Raw genomic sequence first — 14,305 nt, 5'->3', positions numbered from 1 at the left:
AAAGACCCTCCCAGCCCCTTTCAACTGTGGTATATCTTTTCTGTGCATGCCCAGATTACCCCCCAACAAGCGTGCCTGTAAAGGGTAATAAAATGGCACATATGCAGGGGAACCAACCAATGGTAGGTTCCCCACAATGCCCCATATGGGGCCAAGACCTATGTGTATTACTCACTGTGGTTTTCTTTTTTTTTTTCTTATTCTGTGCTCTGTGTTTAAAGACATTGTTGGAAATGCCAAAAAGATACCCCTATGGGTAACAGTGATAAGAAAAAAAAGAAGCACTTATGTTTATCTATAGCACAGAAAGTCATGCTGTTGGAAAAACTGGATGGTGGTGGAAGTGTGAAATGCCTTACAGAACAGTGTGGTGTGGGAATGACCACCATATGCGACCTGAAGACATGGATGGATAAACTGTTGAACTTCTGTGCTAAAAGTGATGAACAGAAGTTCATGAAAAATAGAAAAATACTGCAAAGCTGAAAATGAAGATCTTGATCATGTATTGAAAGAGTGGATCCATTAGCACTGCAGTGAGCATATGCCACTTAATGGCCTGCTTATCATGAGATAAACAAAGATATATCACAATGAACTGAAAATTGAAGGGAACTGTGAATATTCAGCAGGCTTACTGCAGATTTTTTTTTTTTTTGAGACGGAGTCTCGCTCTGTCACCCAGGCTGGAGTGCAGTGGCGCGATCTGGGCTCACTGCAAGCTCTGCCTCCCGGGTTCACGCCATTCTCCTGCCTCAGCCTCCTGACTAGCTGGGACTACAGGTGCCACCACCACGCCCGGCTAATTTTTTTTTCTATTTTTAGTAGAGACGGGGTTTCACCATGTTAGCCAGGATGGTTTCCATCTCCTGACCTCATGATCGGCCTGTCTCGGCCTCCCGAAGTGCTGGGATTACAGGCGTGAGCCACCGCGCCTGGTCTGATAAATTTTTAAATAAAGTCGTGTGATAAAAATGTTATGAATGAAGTTAAAAGACAACTGACGACAGCTTGGGAGAAAATATTCACAACATATACTACAGACAAAAGGGCAATATTCTCAAATATATAGAATTCTTTAAAAAAAAATTAAGAGACAGCTTGGCACGGTGGATCATGCCTATAATCCCAGCAGTTTGGGAGGCTGAGGTGGGTGGATTGCTTGAGCCGAGGAGTTTGAGACCAGCCTGAGCCACAAGGCGAGACCATGTCTGTATCAAAAAAGATGCAAAACTTAGCTGGGCGTAGTGTTGTGCACTTGTAGTCCCAGCTATTTGGAAGGTGAAGGTGATAGCATCGCTTGTGCCCGGGAGGTTGAGGCTGCAGTGAGCCATCATTGCACCACTGCACTCCAGCCTGGGCAACAGAGTGAGACCCTGTCTCAAAAAAGGGGCATCACACCCGTTACGATGGCTATCATCAGACACACAGCAAGTACTGGCAAGGATGGGAAGAAACTGGAAGCCTCATACAGTGCTGGCAGGAACGTAACGTGGTGCCGCTGCTTTGGAAAAGTTAGTCGGATCCCCAAAATGTTAAACCCACGGCTGCCCTATGACCCAGCAATTCCACACCTAGGTATAACCAAAAATAAAAATTAAAAAAAAAATCGACATAAAAACGGACACACGAACATTCACAGCACCACTCTTCATAATAGCCAAAGAGTGGGAGCAACTTAAATATCCATCAACTGATGAATAGACAAGCAAAATATAGTATAGCGATACAATGAAATATTATTTCTCCGTAGAATGGAATGAAGAATGATTTACAATACAACATGGAAAAACTTTGAAAACATGCTAAGTAAAAGAAGCCTATCACAAATCTAAGCTGAGGAATGTTCAACAAAGTAGCTGATCAATTCTCCTCAATTGATCAATTCTAATCAATTCAGATCAGTTCTCATCAATTTCTTTTCTTTTTTTTTTTTTTTTTTGAGATGGAGTCTCGCTCTGTCACCCAGGCTGGAGTGCAGTGGCGCGATCTTGGCTCACTGCAAGCTCTGCCTCCCGGGTTCACGCCATTCTCCTGCCTCAGCCTCCCGAGTAGCTGGTACTATAGGCACCCGCCACCACACCTGGCTAATTTTTTGTATTTTTAGTAGAGACGGGGTTTCGCCGTATTAGCCAGGATGGTCTCGATCTCCTGACCTCGTGATCCGCCCACCTCGGCCTCCCAAAGTGCTGGGATTACAGGTGTGAGCCACCGCCCCTGGCCAATTTCATAATTCTGAGCAATTCAGAATTATGAAAAACAAGGGGCCGGGTGTGGTGGCTCACGCCTGTAATCCCAGCACTTTGGGAGGCTGAGGCAGATCACAAGGTCAGCAGTTCGAGACCAGCCTGGCCAATATAGTGAAACCGCGTCTCTACTAAAAATACAAAAAATTAGCTGAGCGTGGTGATGGGCGCCTGTAATCCCAGCTACTCAGGAGGCTGAGGCAGGAGAATTGCTTGAACCCGGGAGGCAGAGGTTGCAGTGAGCCGAGATCGCGCCATTGCACCCCAGCCTGGGTGACAGAGCGAGACTTTGACTCAAAAAAAAGGAAAAACAAGGAGCCACTGAGCCACTGAAGAACTGTTACTCACTGCAGGGGACTAAGGACAAATAATCCCTAAATGCTATGTAAGATCCAGACAGGATCTTGGAACAGAAAAAAAGACATTAGTGGGAAAAAAAAAAAAAAAAAAAAAGATCAAAATAGAACAAGGAGTGTAGTTTAATAAATAGTATTGTACACATGCTAATTTCCTGGTTTTGATACATGGTTGTGGTAATATAAGATGTTAGCCTTAGGGGAAGTTGAGTGAGGTATACGCGAAAATTTTACTATTTTTGCTACTTTTCTGTAAGCCCCAAATAAATTCAGAGTAAAAAGTGAAAGACAGAATATCAGAAAAACAACAATAATTGTACTGACAGCCCACTCTCCAAAGTTGAACTCTGACACATAGAAGTGAGGAGGAATAGAATTTAAACTAAATATGTATACGTCCTTACTTACCTTAATTAAATGGCAATAAACATGATGAAACACCACAACGGAAAGTCTCCCTGGGATCAAAACATACTGTCTACCTTTGGTACAAGCTCACAACGAGGCCGCTCGAGACACCCACGGATCCTAAGTGTGATAAAACGGGAAACTGTCCCAAGAGTCAGTTCAACGACCTCCTACGAGATTTAGGTGCTTCTTGGAAGTATTAGGAATCAGCTGCCCTGATTAAACTGCTTCATTTAAATCTACTTTGGGTTTTATTCTAACAAGTCAAATTCGTGTAATTTACCCGGTAGAGCCACAGATCATTTTAAAGTTGATTCCATATTCGGCTGACAACGGATCATTGTGGGTCTAAGATAATGAAACTGATGTTTTTGTGGAGCATAAGAGAACCAACATTAGTACCTCACAGTCACTCAGTTACTTTTTTCTCTTTTCTTTTCTTTCTTTTTGAAACAGAGTCTCACTCTGTTGCCCAGGCTGGAGTGCAGTGGTGCAATCTCCACTCACTGCAACCTCTGCCTCCTGGGTTCAAGAGATTCTTCTCCTTCAGCCTCCCACATAGCTGAAACTACAGGTGTGCGCCACCACGCCTGGCTGATTTTTGTATTTTTAGTAGAGATAGGTTTTCACCATCTTGGTCAGGCTGGTCTTGAACTCCTGACCTCAAGTGATCAGCCTGCCTTGGTGTCCCAAAGTGCTGGTATTACAGGCAAGAGCCACTGCGTCTGGCCCACTCAGTCACTTTCAAGACTACAGAAGCGTCAAACTGTCAAACCTCCAGATCTTTGATGACAGTGGGGGTGTCAAGGAGAGTTTAGAGGATGGGTCAGTCCTCCAAATCACCACCTGTGTCACCAGAAGCAATTCCAGAAGTGGGCAGTAACAGTAGAATTCATTTGTAGGAGTGACAGAAACTTTCTCAATCTTGTGTAAGGTTTGCAAAACTATTTACTATTTACTATTTTGTATTGATATGTAACTTATGCTTTAAGTAAAAACATTGTGCTTGTGGTTAGGCTCCATGGAGTCCCAGCAACTTAGGAGGCTGAGGCAGGAGGATCAAGGCAGGAGGATCGCTTAAGGCCAGAAGTTTGAAGCTGCAGTGAGCTATGATGTGCCTGTGAATAGCCACTGCACTCAAGCCTGGGTAACATAGTGAGTCCTCATCTCTTAAATTAAAAAAATTATATATATATACTTGCTATGGAAAGATAGTTTCAAGGCAAGTCCTTGGGATGGCCTTCTGAATCGGACTGTCATTCCCAAGCTGTCTCACTGACAATTCTGGAGGCCCATAGTCCCTGTATTACTAGGAATGTGGTGATCTCAGATTGAAGGTTTGGTAGGTTCTCCCTGATGCGGTTAAGCAGCTAAAAATGATTTGTCTATAGTCAGTCATCTGTCAGCCAAGAAGCATTTTCTGTGCTCCCATGAGGGGAGATTATCTTTCCCGTGAGGTTCATGTGGGCCCCATGTTTAAAGTTGGTGTGATGTTGTAGTCCTCTGGTTACAATATGACTTTTGTGGGACTCAGTCACATAGCAGGGCCTGTGCAGACTTGCAACTGTGCCTTGGAACAGCGGTCCCCAACCTTTTTGGCGCCAGGGACTCGAATTGTGGAAGACAATTTTTCCACAGATGGAGAGGGCAAAGGGAATGGTTTCGGGGTGAAACTGTCCCATTTCAAATCACCAGGCTTAGATTCTCAAAAGCAGCGTGCAACCCAGATCCCAGATCCCTCACCTGCGCAGTTCACAGCAGGGTTTGTGCTCCCATGAGAATCTAAAGCCACCGCTGGTCTCACAGGAGGCAGAGCTCAGGCAGTTACGCTTCTTTTCTTTACCGCTGCTCACCTGCTGTGTGGCCGGTTCCCAACAGGGGTTGCAAACCTGTGCCCTGGAGAACATGTCTTTCAGCATCTCTTCAACATGTGGTACTGGAGTTAACAGCCTGGCACCACAGGAGGGCATCCACACACCCACACTGTGAGGGTGTTCATGGCCCAATTATTCACCCTCCCTTGTATGCACACCCTCAGCCAAATAACTTTGCAGTGTCCTTCCACATAACATCAGGGCATAATTCTCCAGTCTTGGGCTGAGCCACGTGGCTTGTTTGGCCAATGGGATGTTAGCTGATGTAAAGCAAGCTGCTAGGAAGGTATCGTTTAGTCCTAGTTGAGTGGGGGAGAGATAAAAATTAGGTTGAGGACTGCCTATAATCCAGTGCTTTGGGAGGCTGAGGGAGGAGGATTGCTTGAGGCCAAGAGGTGGAGACCAGCCTGGGTAACATAGTGGGACCCATCTCTATAAAAAATGAGCCAGGGGCCAGGCGCGGTGGCTCACGCCTGTAATCCCAGCACTTTGGGAGGCCGAGGCGGACGGATCACAAGGTCAGGAGATCGAGACCACGGTGAAACCCCGTCTCTACTAAAAATACAAAAAATTAGCCGGGCGCGGTTGTGGGCGCCTGTAGTCCCAGCTACTCGGGAGGCTGAGGCAGGAGAATAGCGGGAACCCGGGAGGCGGAGCTTGCAGTGAGCCGAGATCGCGCCACTGCCCTCCAGCCTGGGCGACAGAGCGAGACTCCGTCTCAAAAAAAAAAAAAAAAAAAAAAAAAAAAATGAGCCAGGTGTGGTCATGCATGGCTATAGTTCTAGCTGCTCAGGAGGCTGAGGTGGGAAGATCACTTGGTCCTCACTTGAGATTGCATTGTATCTCTCATCAATAAAACCAAATGCTGGGGCTGGGCACCGTGGCTCACGCCTGTAATGCCAGCACTTTGGGAGGCCAAGGCGGAAGGATCACTTGAGCCCAGGAGTTGGAAACCATCCTGGCCAACATGGTGAAACCTCATCTGTACTAAAAATACAAAACTTAGCTGGGTGTGGTGGCACATGCCTGTAGTCCCAGCTATTTGGGAGGCTAAGGCTGGAGAGTAGTTTCACCTCAGGAGGCAGAGGCAGCAGTGAGCTGACATCTAGCCACGGCACTCCAACCTGGGCGACACAGCTAGACTCCCTCTCAAAAAAATAAAAAAGAAAAATGGGCCGGGCGCGGTGGCTCACGCCTGTAATCCCAGCACTTTGGGAGGCCAAGATGGGCGGATCACAAGGTGAGGAGATCAAGACCATCCTGGGTAACACGGTGAAATCCGGTCTCTACTAAAAATACAAAAAAAATTAGCCAGGAGTGGTGGTGGGCCTGTAATCCCAGCTACTCGGGAGGCTGAGGCAGGAGAATGGTGTAAACCTGGGAGGTGGAGCTTGCAGTGAGCCCAGATCACGTCACTGCACTCCATCCTGGGCAACAGGGTGAGACTCCATCTCAAAAAAATAAATGTGTAGATAGATAGATAATAAAATAAAAAATTAAAAATAAAACAAAGTGAAACAAAAAACCTTGCTATTTTTTGTTGTTGTTGTTTTGAGATGGAGTCTCAGTCTGTCGCCCTGGCTGGAATTCAGTGGCATGATCTCGGCTCACTGCAACCTCAGCCTCCTGGTTTCAAACGATTCTCCTGCTGCAGCCTCCCCAGTAGCTGGGACTACCGGTGTGTGCCACAATGCCCTGCTAATTGTTTTTGGATTTTCAGTAGAGATGGGGTTTCACCATGTTGGCCAGGATGGTCTTGATCTCCTGACCTCAGTTGATCCATCTGCCTTGGCCTCCCAAAGTGCTGAGATTACAGGTGTGAGCCACCACCCCTGGCCTGTTATGTTTTACATAGACTTCAATAACTGCTGCTTTATCTTACTTCAATTTTATCTTGAAAGTTTAAAATATATTTTTTAAAAAGGGGGTTTGAGGTTTATATCTTTATCAGAAGGGGCCTATATATATATATATATATATATATATATATATATTTTTTTTTTTTTTTTTTGAGACAGAATCTCGCTCTGTTGCCTAGGCTGGAGTGCAGTGGCGCGATCTCCACTCACTGCAACCTCTACCTTCCGCGTTCACATCATTCTCCTGCCTCAGCCTCCCGAGTAGCTGGGACTACAGGCGCCCGCCACTACACCCGGCTAATTTTTTGTATTTTTAGTAGAGACGGGGTTTCACCCTGTTAGCCAGGATGGTCTAGATCTCTTGACCTTGTCACCTGCCCGCCTCAACCTCCCAAAGTGCTGGGATTACAGGCATGAGCCACAGCGCCCGGCCCAAAGGGGCCTATATTTTTAACAGTTGAAAAGACTACTTTAGTAACATAGTAAGTATCCTGAGATAGGTTTCAGTAGTTTTGAGTTAGTATGTATTGTTGTTACCCGAAAGGGGTCCAGATCCAGACCCCAAGAGAGGGTTCTCGGATCTCAAACAAGAAAGAATTCAGGGCAAGTCCGCAGTACAGAGTGAAAGCAAGTTTGAGAAAGTAAAGGAATAAAACAATGGCTACTCCATAGGCAGAGCAGCCATGAGGGCTGCTGGTTGCCCATTTTTATGGTTATTTTTTGATGATCTGCTAAACAAGGTGTGGATTATTCATGCTCCCCCTTTTTAGACCATATAGGGTAACTTTCTGACGTTGCCATGGCATGTCAGAACTGTCACGGTGCTGGTGGGAGTGTAGCAGTGAGGACGACCACAGGTCACTCTCGTGGCCATTTTGGTTTTGGTGGGTTTTGGCCGGCTCCTTTACTGCAACCTGTTTTAATCAGCAAGGTGTTTATGACCTGTATTTTGTGCTGACCTCCTATCTAATGCTGTGACTTAGAATGCCTTAACCGCCTGGGAATGCAGCCCAGTAGGTGTCAGCCTCATTTTACCCAGCTCCTGTTTAAGATGGAGTTGTTCTGGTTCACACGCCTCTGACATCAGGGGCTGTTAATGATATCTGAGAAAGAACAAAGACATCGGGAATGTGATCCACACACTTCAGACAGCCTCCTCACTGCATGAAAATGGAGCCAAACAAGCAAAGATCTGGTGTGACCTCAGCTTTGCTCCTGGAATCACCCTCTGCCCAGTTCACACATTCCTGGCATGTCTTTCATTCTCTTGGGGAAGAGAGCAAGTGGAGTTGCCAGGTTACTGTTGATGAAGGGCAATTTTTAGAAGCAGAAAGTCAGCATCCTGTGCTGGATGATTCATCTTGCCCTCTGGGGCATGCTCTGGATGTTAAACAGTAACTATTTGTTGGTGATTAATCTGTTGGATTTTGCTCAACCCCTAATTCGAGTGTCCATGATGGATAGATCACTTTTTTCTTTACACTACCTGTCAAGTATAAAATAGATGGATAACATTTCCCTTCCAAATGATTCAGAGAAATATGTTACAATTATTTGGTATTAAACTAAAAACAAAACGAACGCTTACTGAATTAGGTGAAAGTAGAGCTGAACTTTCAGCTTTCTAGATCAACCATTACACTATGGAATTTGCCGCTAAACTCCGAAAGTTTTGGAATATGAGAAACGGGACTCAGAAATGTGAGTCCCATTTTTCAGCCTTTTCCTTCTTCTGCTCAGCAGACACTGAGATATAATCCACAGGCAGTACAGACTCATTCTTCCAAAGGATTGATTATGTAACCTTGTACAAGCCTCAACTTTTCTCATTTATAAAATGGGAAAAATATCTTCCTTACCCAATTGTTGAGTGAACTGTGAAACATCCGTATGTATTATTGTGTATCAGTACATATATGCTATTTTTGTAGTAAGCCTCCAGAAAATGGAGGCTATATACTGTTTCATTTCTTAAAAGCATACTTTCACTTGGTTCAAAGTTCAAAAGATACAAAGAGTTTATGTTGTATTTCTTGAAATCTTTTCACTTCTGTTCCCAGCCACATAATTTCCCTCCATGATCCATTAGTTTCTTTTGCATCTTGCCAGATATTTTATGTAAGTCTAAAAGTAAACACGTGTATTTTCCCCAGTTTAACAATTTTACATAAAATCACACTATTGCTTGTTTTGCCTTTTAAAATAAAAATACATTTTTGAAATTGTTCGTATCAGCACACAAAGAGTTTCCTTTGTTTTTAAACAATTGTGCCTTAATTTAGGCATAGCTGTGCATTTCTGTGTGTCTTTCACAGAGAAAAGCTATTCAGCTTAGTTATCGGTTATTATGCAGTCGTGTTCTAACTTAATTACCAATTCTAACCCTTAACCACTGGATATTCATTCATCCATTCAACAAATATTTATCGAGCCCCTACCGCGAGTCAGGCGGTGCCTGGGAATCTGTATTCACAAGAACAAACCGCAGCTCCCCAGTCCACATCTAGCGGGTAGGAAGCTGGGCACCCCCTCCGGCCGGTCCCTCCTCTGCCGCCTGCGAGCCCCACCCGGGCCGCGGTCGGCGCCCGCCAGGCGGGGCTGGGAGAGGACGCCGGGGCTCCGCGCGTCCCGGCGCGAGTACGAGGACGCGGCCGGGGCAGGTGGGGGCAGAGCAGAGCGGGGCGCCGCCCCGACCCCCGGAGCAGCCGCTCGGCAGGGCGGGGTCGCCGGGCTGGGGGGGATCCCCGAGGCGACTTGGCGGCATCAGTCCAGAGAGCGGACACTCGCCCGGCTCTTGTGGCCTCCGCGCCGCCAGCGGCCCGCGGGGACTTCGGAGGCCACTTCCTGGACTCTCCCCTTTGCACAGACGGGGAAGCGGAGGCCCACTATCGGCCGGGGGAAGTCGGGGCGGTGCTGACAGGGCTGGTTCACAGCGTGCAACAGCTGAGCGGACGGAACTCGATTAAGAAACCAGGCACGCCGGGTGCCCACCAGCACCTCCGGCAGCAGAGACTCCAGCGGCCCGGCGGGTGGTGGGACCCAGGGCGGGGCGGGACGCGCGGCGGGGCCCCAGCCCTTTAAATGCCCTGCGCGCGGGAACCGCGGCCCAACAACCAACGGCGGGCGGGGCCGAGCGGGGCGCGCGCCTCCACCGCCCAACGATCGCCCCGGCCCCGCCCCGCCGCTGTCCAATCAGCCGCCCGCCTGCCGCCCTCCCCGCCGCCCAGTCGCCCTGGCCCGGACGAACCACACGGAGGGACGGCGGGGCGGGGCGGCAGGCGGGTGTGTCCGGGCGAGTGCCGGCGCCGCGCGCTCCGCTGGAGTTTCGAACGCTGTTGGCCCTCGAGACAGAAAAAAATACAAGAGCGGCGGCCAATGGCGAAGTGGGAAGGACCCGCGCGCAGACCCGGCCCCGCCCCGGCCGGCTGGAAAGAAGGCCCGGCCCGGCCATTGGCTCCCGCCGCCTGTCACTCGCCGGTGCGGCCAGCGGGCAGCGGCCTCGCGGCGACTGGTTCCGCCCAGGCGCGAAATGTAACGCGGGAAAAGCCGGGGCAGGCACCGCGGCGGCAGGTTGTTATTTTTGGGGGCTCAGCGCTGCGCGTCCTGCTTTCCTGTCACCGCGAGGGCCGGGCCGCCCGCCGCTTCAGCCTGCGCCGCGGAGTACAAAGAGCGGAGGGCGCGCTCGCCTGGGGCTGGGGTCCAGCCCTGCCCGCCGGTGCCGGCCGCTCCCCTCGGTAGGTGGCTGCTGCGCAGGATTCCGGGAAACGTCCGTCTGCCATGAGCCGGCAGGACTGAGCCGGCGACTCGGAGCAGAGCGAGCGGGGGCAGAGCGGTGCTCAGGGGTGCGGCCCGGGGCCGCCGGAGCTGCGGGTCGGGCCGGGCGATGATCCGGGGCGTGGAGGCGCCCATGGCGGAGAACCCGCCGCCGCCGCCGCCCGTCATCTTCTGCCACGACTCCCCGAAGCGGGTGCTGGTGTCGGTCATCAGGACGACCCCGATCAAGCCTACGTGCGGCGGTGGAGGGGAGCCGGAGCCGCCGCCGCCGCTCATCCCCACCAGCCCCGGCTTCAGCGACTTCATGGTGTACCCGTGGCGCTGGGGCGAGAACGCACACAACGTGACGCTCAGCCCCGGGGCCGCGGGGGCCGCCGCCTCTGCCGCCCTGCCTGCCGCCGCAGCCGCCGAGCACTCGGGGCTTCGTGGCCGGGGCGCGCCCCCGCCCGCCGCCTCGGCCTCCGCCGCCGCCTCGGGAGGTGAGGACGAGGAGGAAGCGAGCAGCCCCGACAGCGGCCACCTCAAGGTGAGCGGCGCGGGCGGGCGGGACGCGGGGCAGCCGGGGCCCGTTAACGGCGCGGCGGGCGGGGCGGAGTTGAAAACGCGAGGTCGGTTTGGCCGCGGCGGGGGCTGCGGCTGACAGGATGCTGACGTCACTGCCGCGCGCCAAAAACCGGCCCCGGCCGGGGGGGGGGCTGTCACGTGACAGGCGGGAGCGGCGCGGGAGACAGTCCTTGCGGCAGGTGCAGTGTGGGCGGGAGCGCGGCCTGGGTCGCTGGGGAGGCCGGGTCAACGGCCACTGCCATCCTCCTGGCGGGCTGCCGAGTCCCTGGTTCCGAGAGGAAAGGAGGGGAGATGAGGGCCTTGAGTTCCACCGAGTGCGAGAGGGAAGGGAGCGCACAGTGTCTGCTCCATTACTGCAGATCGCCCTGGCCCTGTTAAAAGATGCCCTGCAGAGACAGCCGAAGAGCAAGAAATGACTTCTGGGCGTGTTCTGCGGCTGAAGTTGTGCCTTCACTGCCTTTCATTTATCCAGCATACTACTTGCTAGGTGTTGAGAGCACATGGTGGAATGAGACGCTAAAATTTGCTTGCAGTCTCCGACTGCTTGAAGCTGGGAAGGTTGTGACCACGGGTTCAAACCTACATTTTACAGATCAGGCAGCTGAGGCTTAGAGTGATTAGCGAGGCGACCTCCCAACGATCGCACAGCTCAGTAGTGGGAGAGCGGGGACTAGGTCGAGGTTTCGTGGCTCTTAGTCCTGCATGTGTTTGGGTGTCTTTCTGCTGACTTATACTGAACTCTGTAGACTGTAAGCTCCAGGAGAGCCAGGAGTATTTCTATCTGGAAGACTATATGAGTTTAATACCTTACATTCTGTAAATGCTCAATAAAGGTGCTCAAAATATATTCGTGTAATGAATAAATGGTGCTAACAGAAGGGTAATATCCAGGTTCCATTTGTTACGTGGCTGTATAAGATAAAGCAATTTGCAAGAGATATAATGAGTAAATCACACAGTGGATAAGCATCTGTACCAGCACATAATGTATAAGTTGAAATGAGTTTGATCATTTTACATGCAGTCACAAGGATGTTGAAACTACATTGTTTGGGTTTTGAGGAAATTGATACATTTTATATGGCATTATTATGAAGTAACTATAAAGTTATAAAACTATAGGTTTTTATACACTTCAACTCTTGAAACTACACCTCAGTAAACATTTGAAAGAACAGAACCTGGGCTGGGCGCGGTGGCTCATGCCTCGAATCCCAGCACTTTGGGAGGCCGAGGTGGGCGGATCACAATGTCAGGAGATCGAGACCATCCTGGCTAACATGGTGAAACCCTGTTTCTACAAAAAAATTAGCTGGGCGTGGTGGTGGGCGCCTGTAGTCCCAGCTACTCAGGAGGCTGAGGCAGGAGAATGGCGTGAACCCGGGAGGCGGAGCTTGCAGGGACCTGAGATCAGGCCACTGCACTCCAGCCTGTGCAGCAGAGCCAGACTCCGTCTCAAAAAAAAAACAAAAAACAAAAAAAACAGAGCCTGGTGAGGTGGCTCGTGCCTGTAATCCCTTCGGGAGGCTGAGGGTGGGGAATCACTTGAGGCCAGGAGTTCAAGACCAGCCTGGGCAACATAGTGAGACCTCATCTGGCGGCCTGCCCCTATAGTCTCAGCTACATGGGAGGCTGAGGCAGGAGGATCACTGGAGGCCAGGAGTTTGAGGCTACATTGAGACATGATAGTACCACTGCGCTTAAGCCTGAGTGACAAAGACCTCAACTCTTTAAAAAATATTGAAGAAACTTGCTGGGTGCGGTGGCTCACGCCTGTAATCCCAGCACTTGGGAGGCTGAGGCGAGTGCATCACCTGAGATCAGGAGTTCGAAACAGCCTGACCAACATGGTGAAACCCTGTCTCTACTGAAAATACAAAAATTAGCTGGACGTGGTGGCGGGCGCCCAGAATCCCAGCTACTCAGGAGGCTGAGGCAGAATTGCTAGCACTCGGGAGGCGGCGGTTGCAGTGAGCCGAGATCGCGTCACTGCACTCCAGCCTGGGGGACAGAGGGAGACTCAGCCTCAAAAAAAAAAAAAAAAAAAAAGAAAAAAAAGAAAAAAAAATTGAAGAAACTAACGATAGAAGTGTTGATAATATTGCTGAGTATTACTGAAGGCTGCAGTTACTGTTGGGCTGCCTCTAGGTAGCCCTTAGTGAGATGTAAGATGAATGGGTGTCTGCGGGTGCGGTGGCTTACGCCTGTAATCCCAGCACTTTGGGAGGCTGAGGCGGGCGGATCACAAGGTCAGGAGATCGAGAACATCCTGGCTAACATGGTGAAACCCCGTCTCCACTAAAAATACAGGGGAAAAAAAAAAATTGGCCGGACTTGTTGGCTGGCGCATGCAGTCCCAGCTACTTGCGAGGCTGAGGCCGGAGAATGGCGTGAACCCGGGGGGCGGAGCTTGCAGTGAGCCGAGATCGCGCCACTGCACTGCAGTCTGGGCCGCAGAGCGAGAGACTCTGTCTCATTAAAAAAAAAAAAAAAAAGATGGATGGGTATCGTAGATATTTTTGTGTTAACGATTTATAAGTTTTAGTCTTTTTTAAGATACGCTATATTAGATTATGTAGTTGAACAATATAAAGGCATACATTCATAAATTCTTGTGTAAGATTTTGCCTTTGTGGTTTTATTCTTACGGATTAGTCTAGTTCTGGATCACCCAAGAAGATTGTTATATAGATGAAATCTATAGGTACGTTGTTTTTGGCCTAAAACAGACTCATCCTTACCCAGACATTTTATAAAAGTTGCTAACAGTGGCCGGGCGCGGAGGCTCACGCCTGTAAACCCAGCACTTTGGGAGGCCAAGGCTGGCGGGTCACGAGGTCAAGAGATCGAGACCATCCTGGCCAACATGGTGAAACCCTGTCTCTACCAAAAATACAAAAGTTAGCTGGGTGTGGTGGCACACGCCTCTGTAGTCCCAGCTACTCGGGAGACTGAGGCAGGAGAATTGCTTGAACCCTGGAGGCAGAGGTTGCAGTGAGCTGAGATCATGCCACTGCACTCCAGCCTGGCCACGGTGAGACTCTGTCTCAAAAAAAAAAAAATTGCTAACAAGATGCATGGGTTTGAATTGTATTTCCATGCTGTACACCTCTTTTCCGAGGTAAAGTATACCAACAGTTGTAAAAAACATGTAAAAGTGAAAAGGCTGTTTTATATTTCTGCTTTTTTCCTTTCTCATGTAGTTTTTCCTGTTGTAACTTTCA

At 49.8% G+C, this 14,305-nt stretch overlaps 1 protein-coding gene across 2 annotated transcripts in view; it reads left to right on the top strand.

The window, feature by feature from the left end:
* Positions 1-10,253: 10,253 nt before the first annotated feature.
* The window catches only part of LOC105498920 (zinc finger protein 367), a 30,842-nt gene continuing 26,790 nt past the window's right edge, over positions 10,254-14,305 (top strand). Inside the window, exon 1 of one of the 2 annotated variants that reach the window (XR_011612282.1) lies at positions 10,254-11,043. Coding sequence is in view for 1 of the 2 variants with exons in the window: in XM_011771305.3 (XP_011769607.1) it covers positions 10,627-11,043 (417 nt within the window). In the remaining variant the exon portion in view is untranslated. The remainder of the gene's footprint in view (positions 11,044-14,305) is intronic. The other variant, XM_011771305.3, reaches the window with a different exon arrangement.

The sequence above is a fragment of the Macaca nemestrina genome, chromosome 14 (genome assembly GCF_043159975.1).
Source record: "Macaca nemestrina isolate mMacNem1 chromosome 14, mMacNem.hap1, whole genome shotgun sequence".
Lineage (NCBI taxonomy): Eukaryota > Metazoa > Chordata > Mammalia > Primates > Cercopithecidae > Macaca > Macaca nemestrina.
This window is presented reverse-complemented; position numbering and strand designations above follow the sequence as displayed.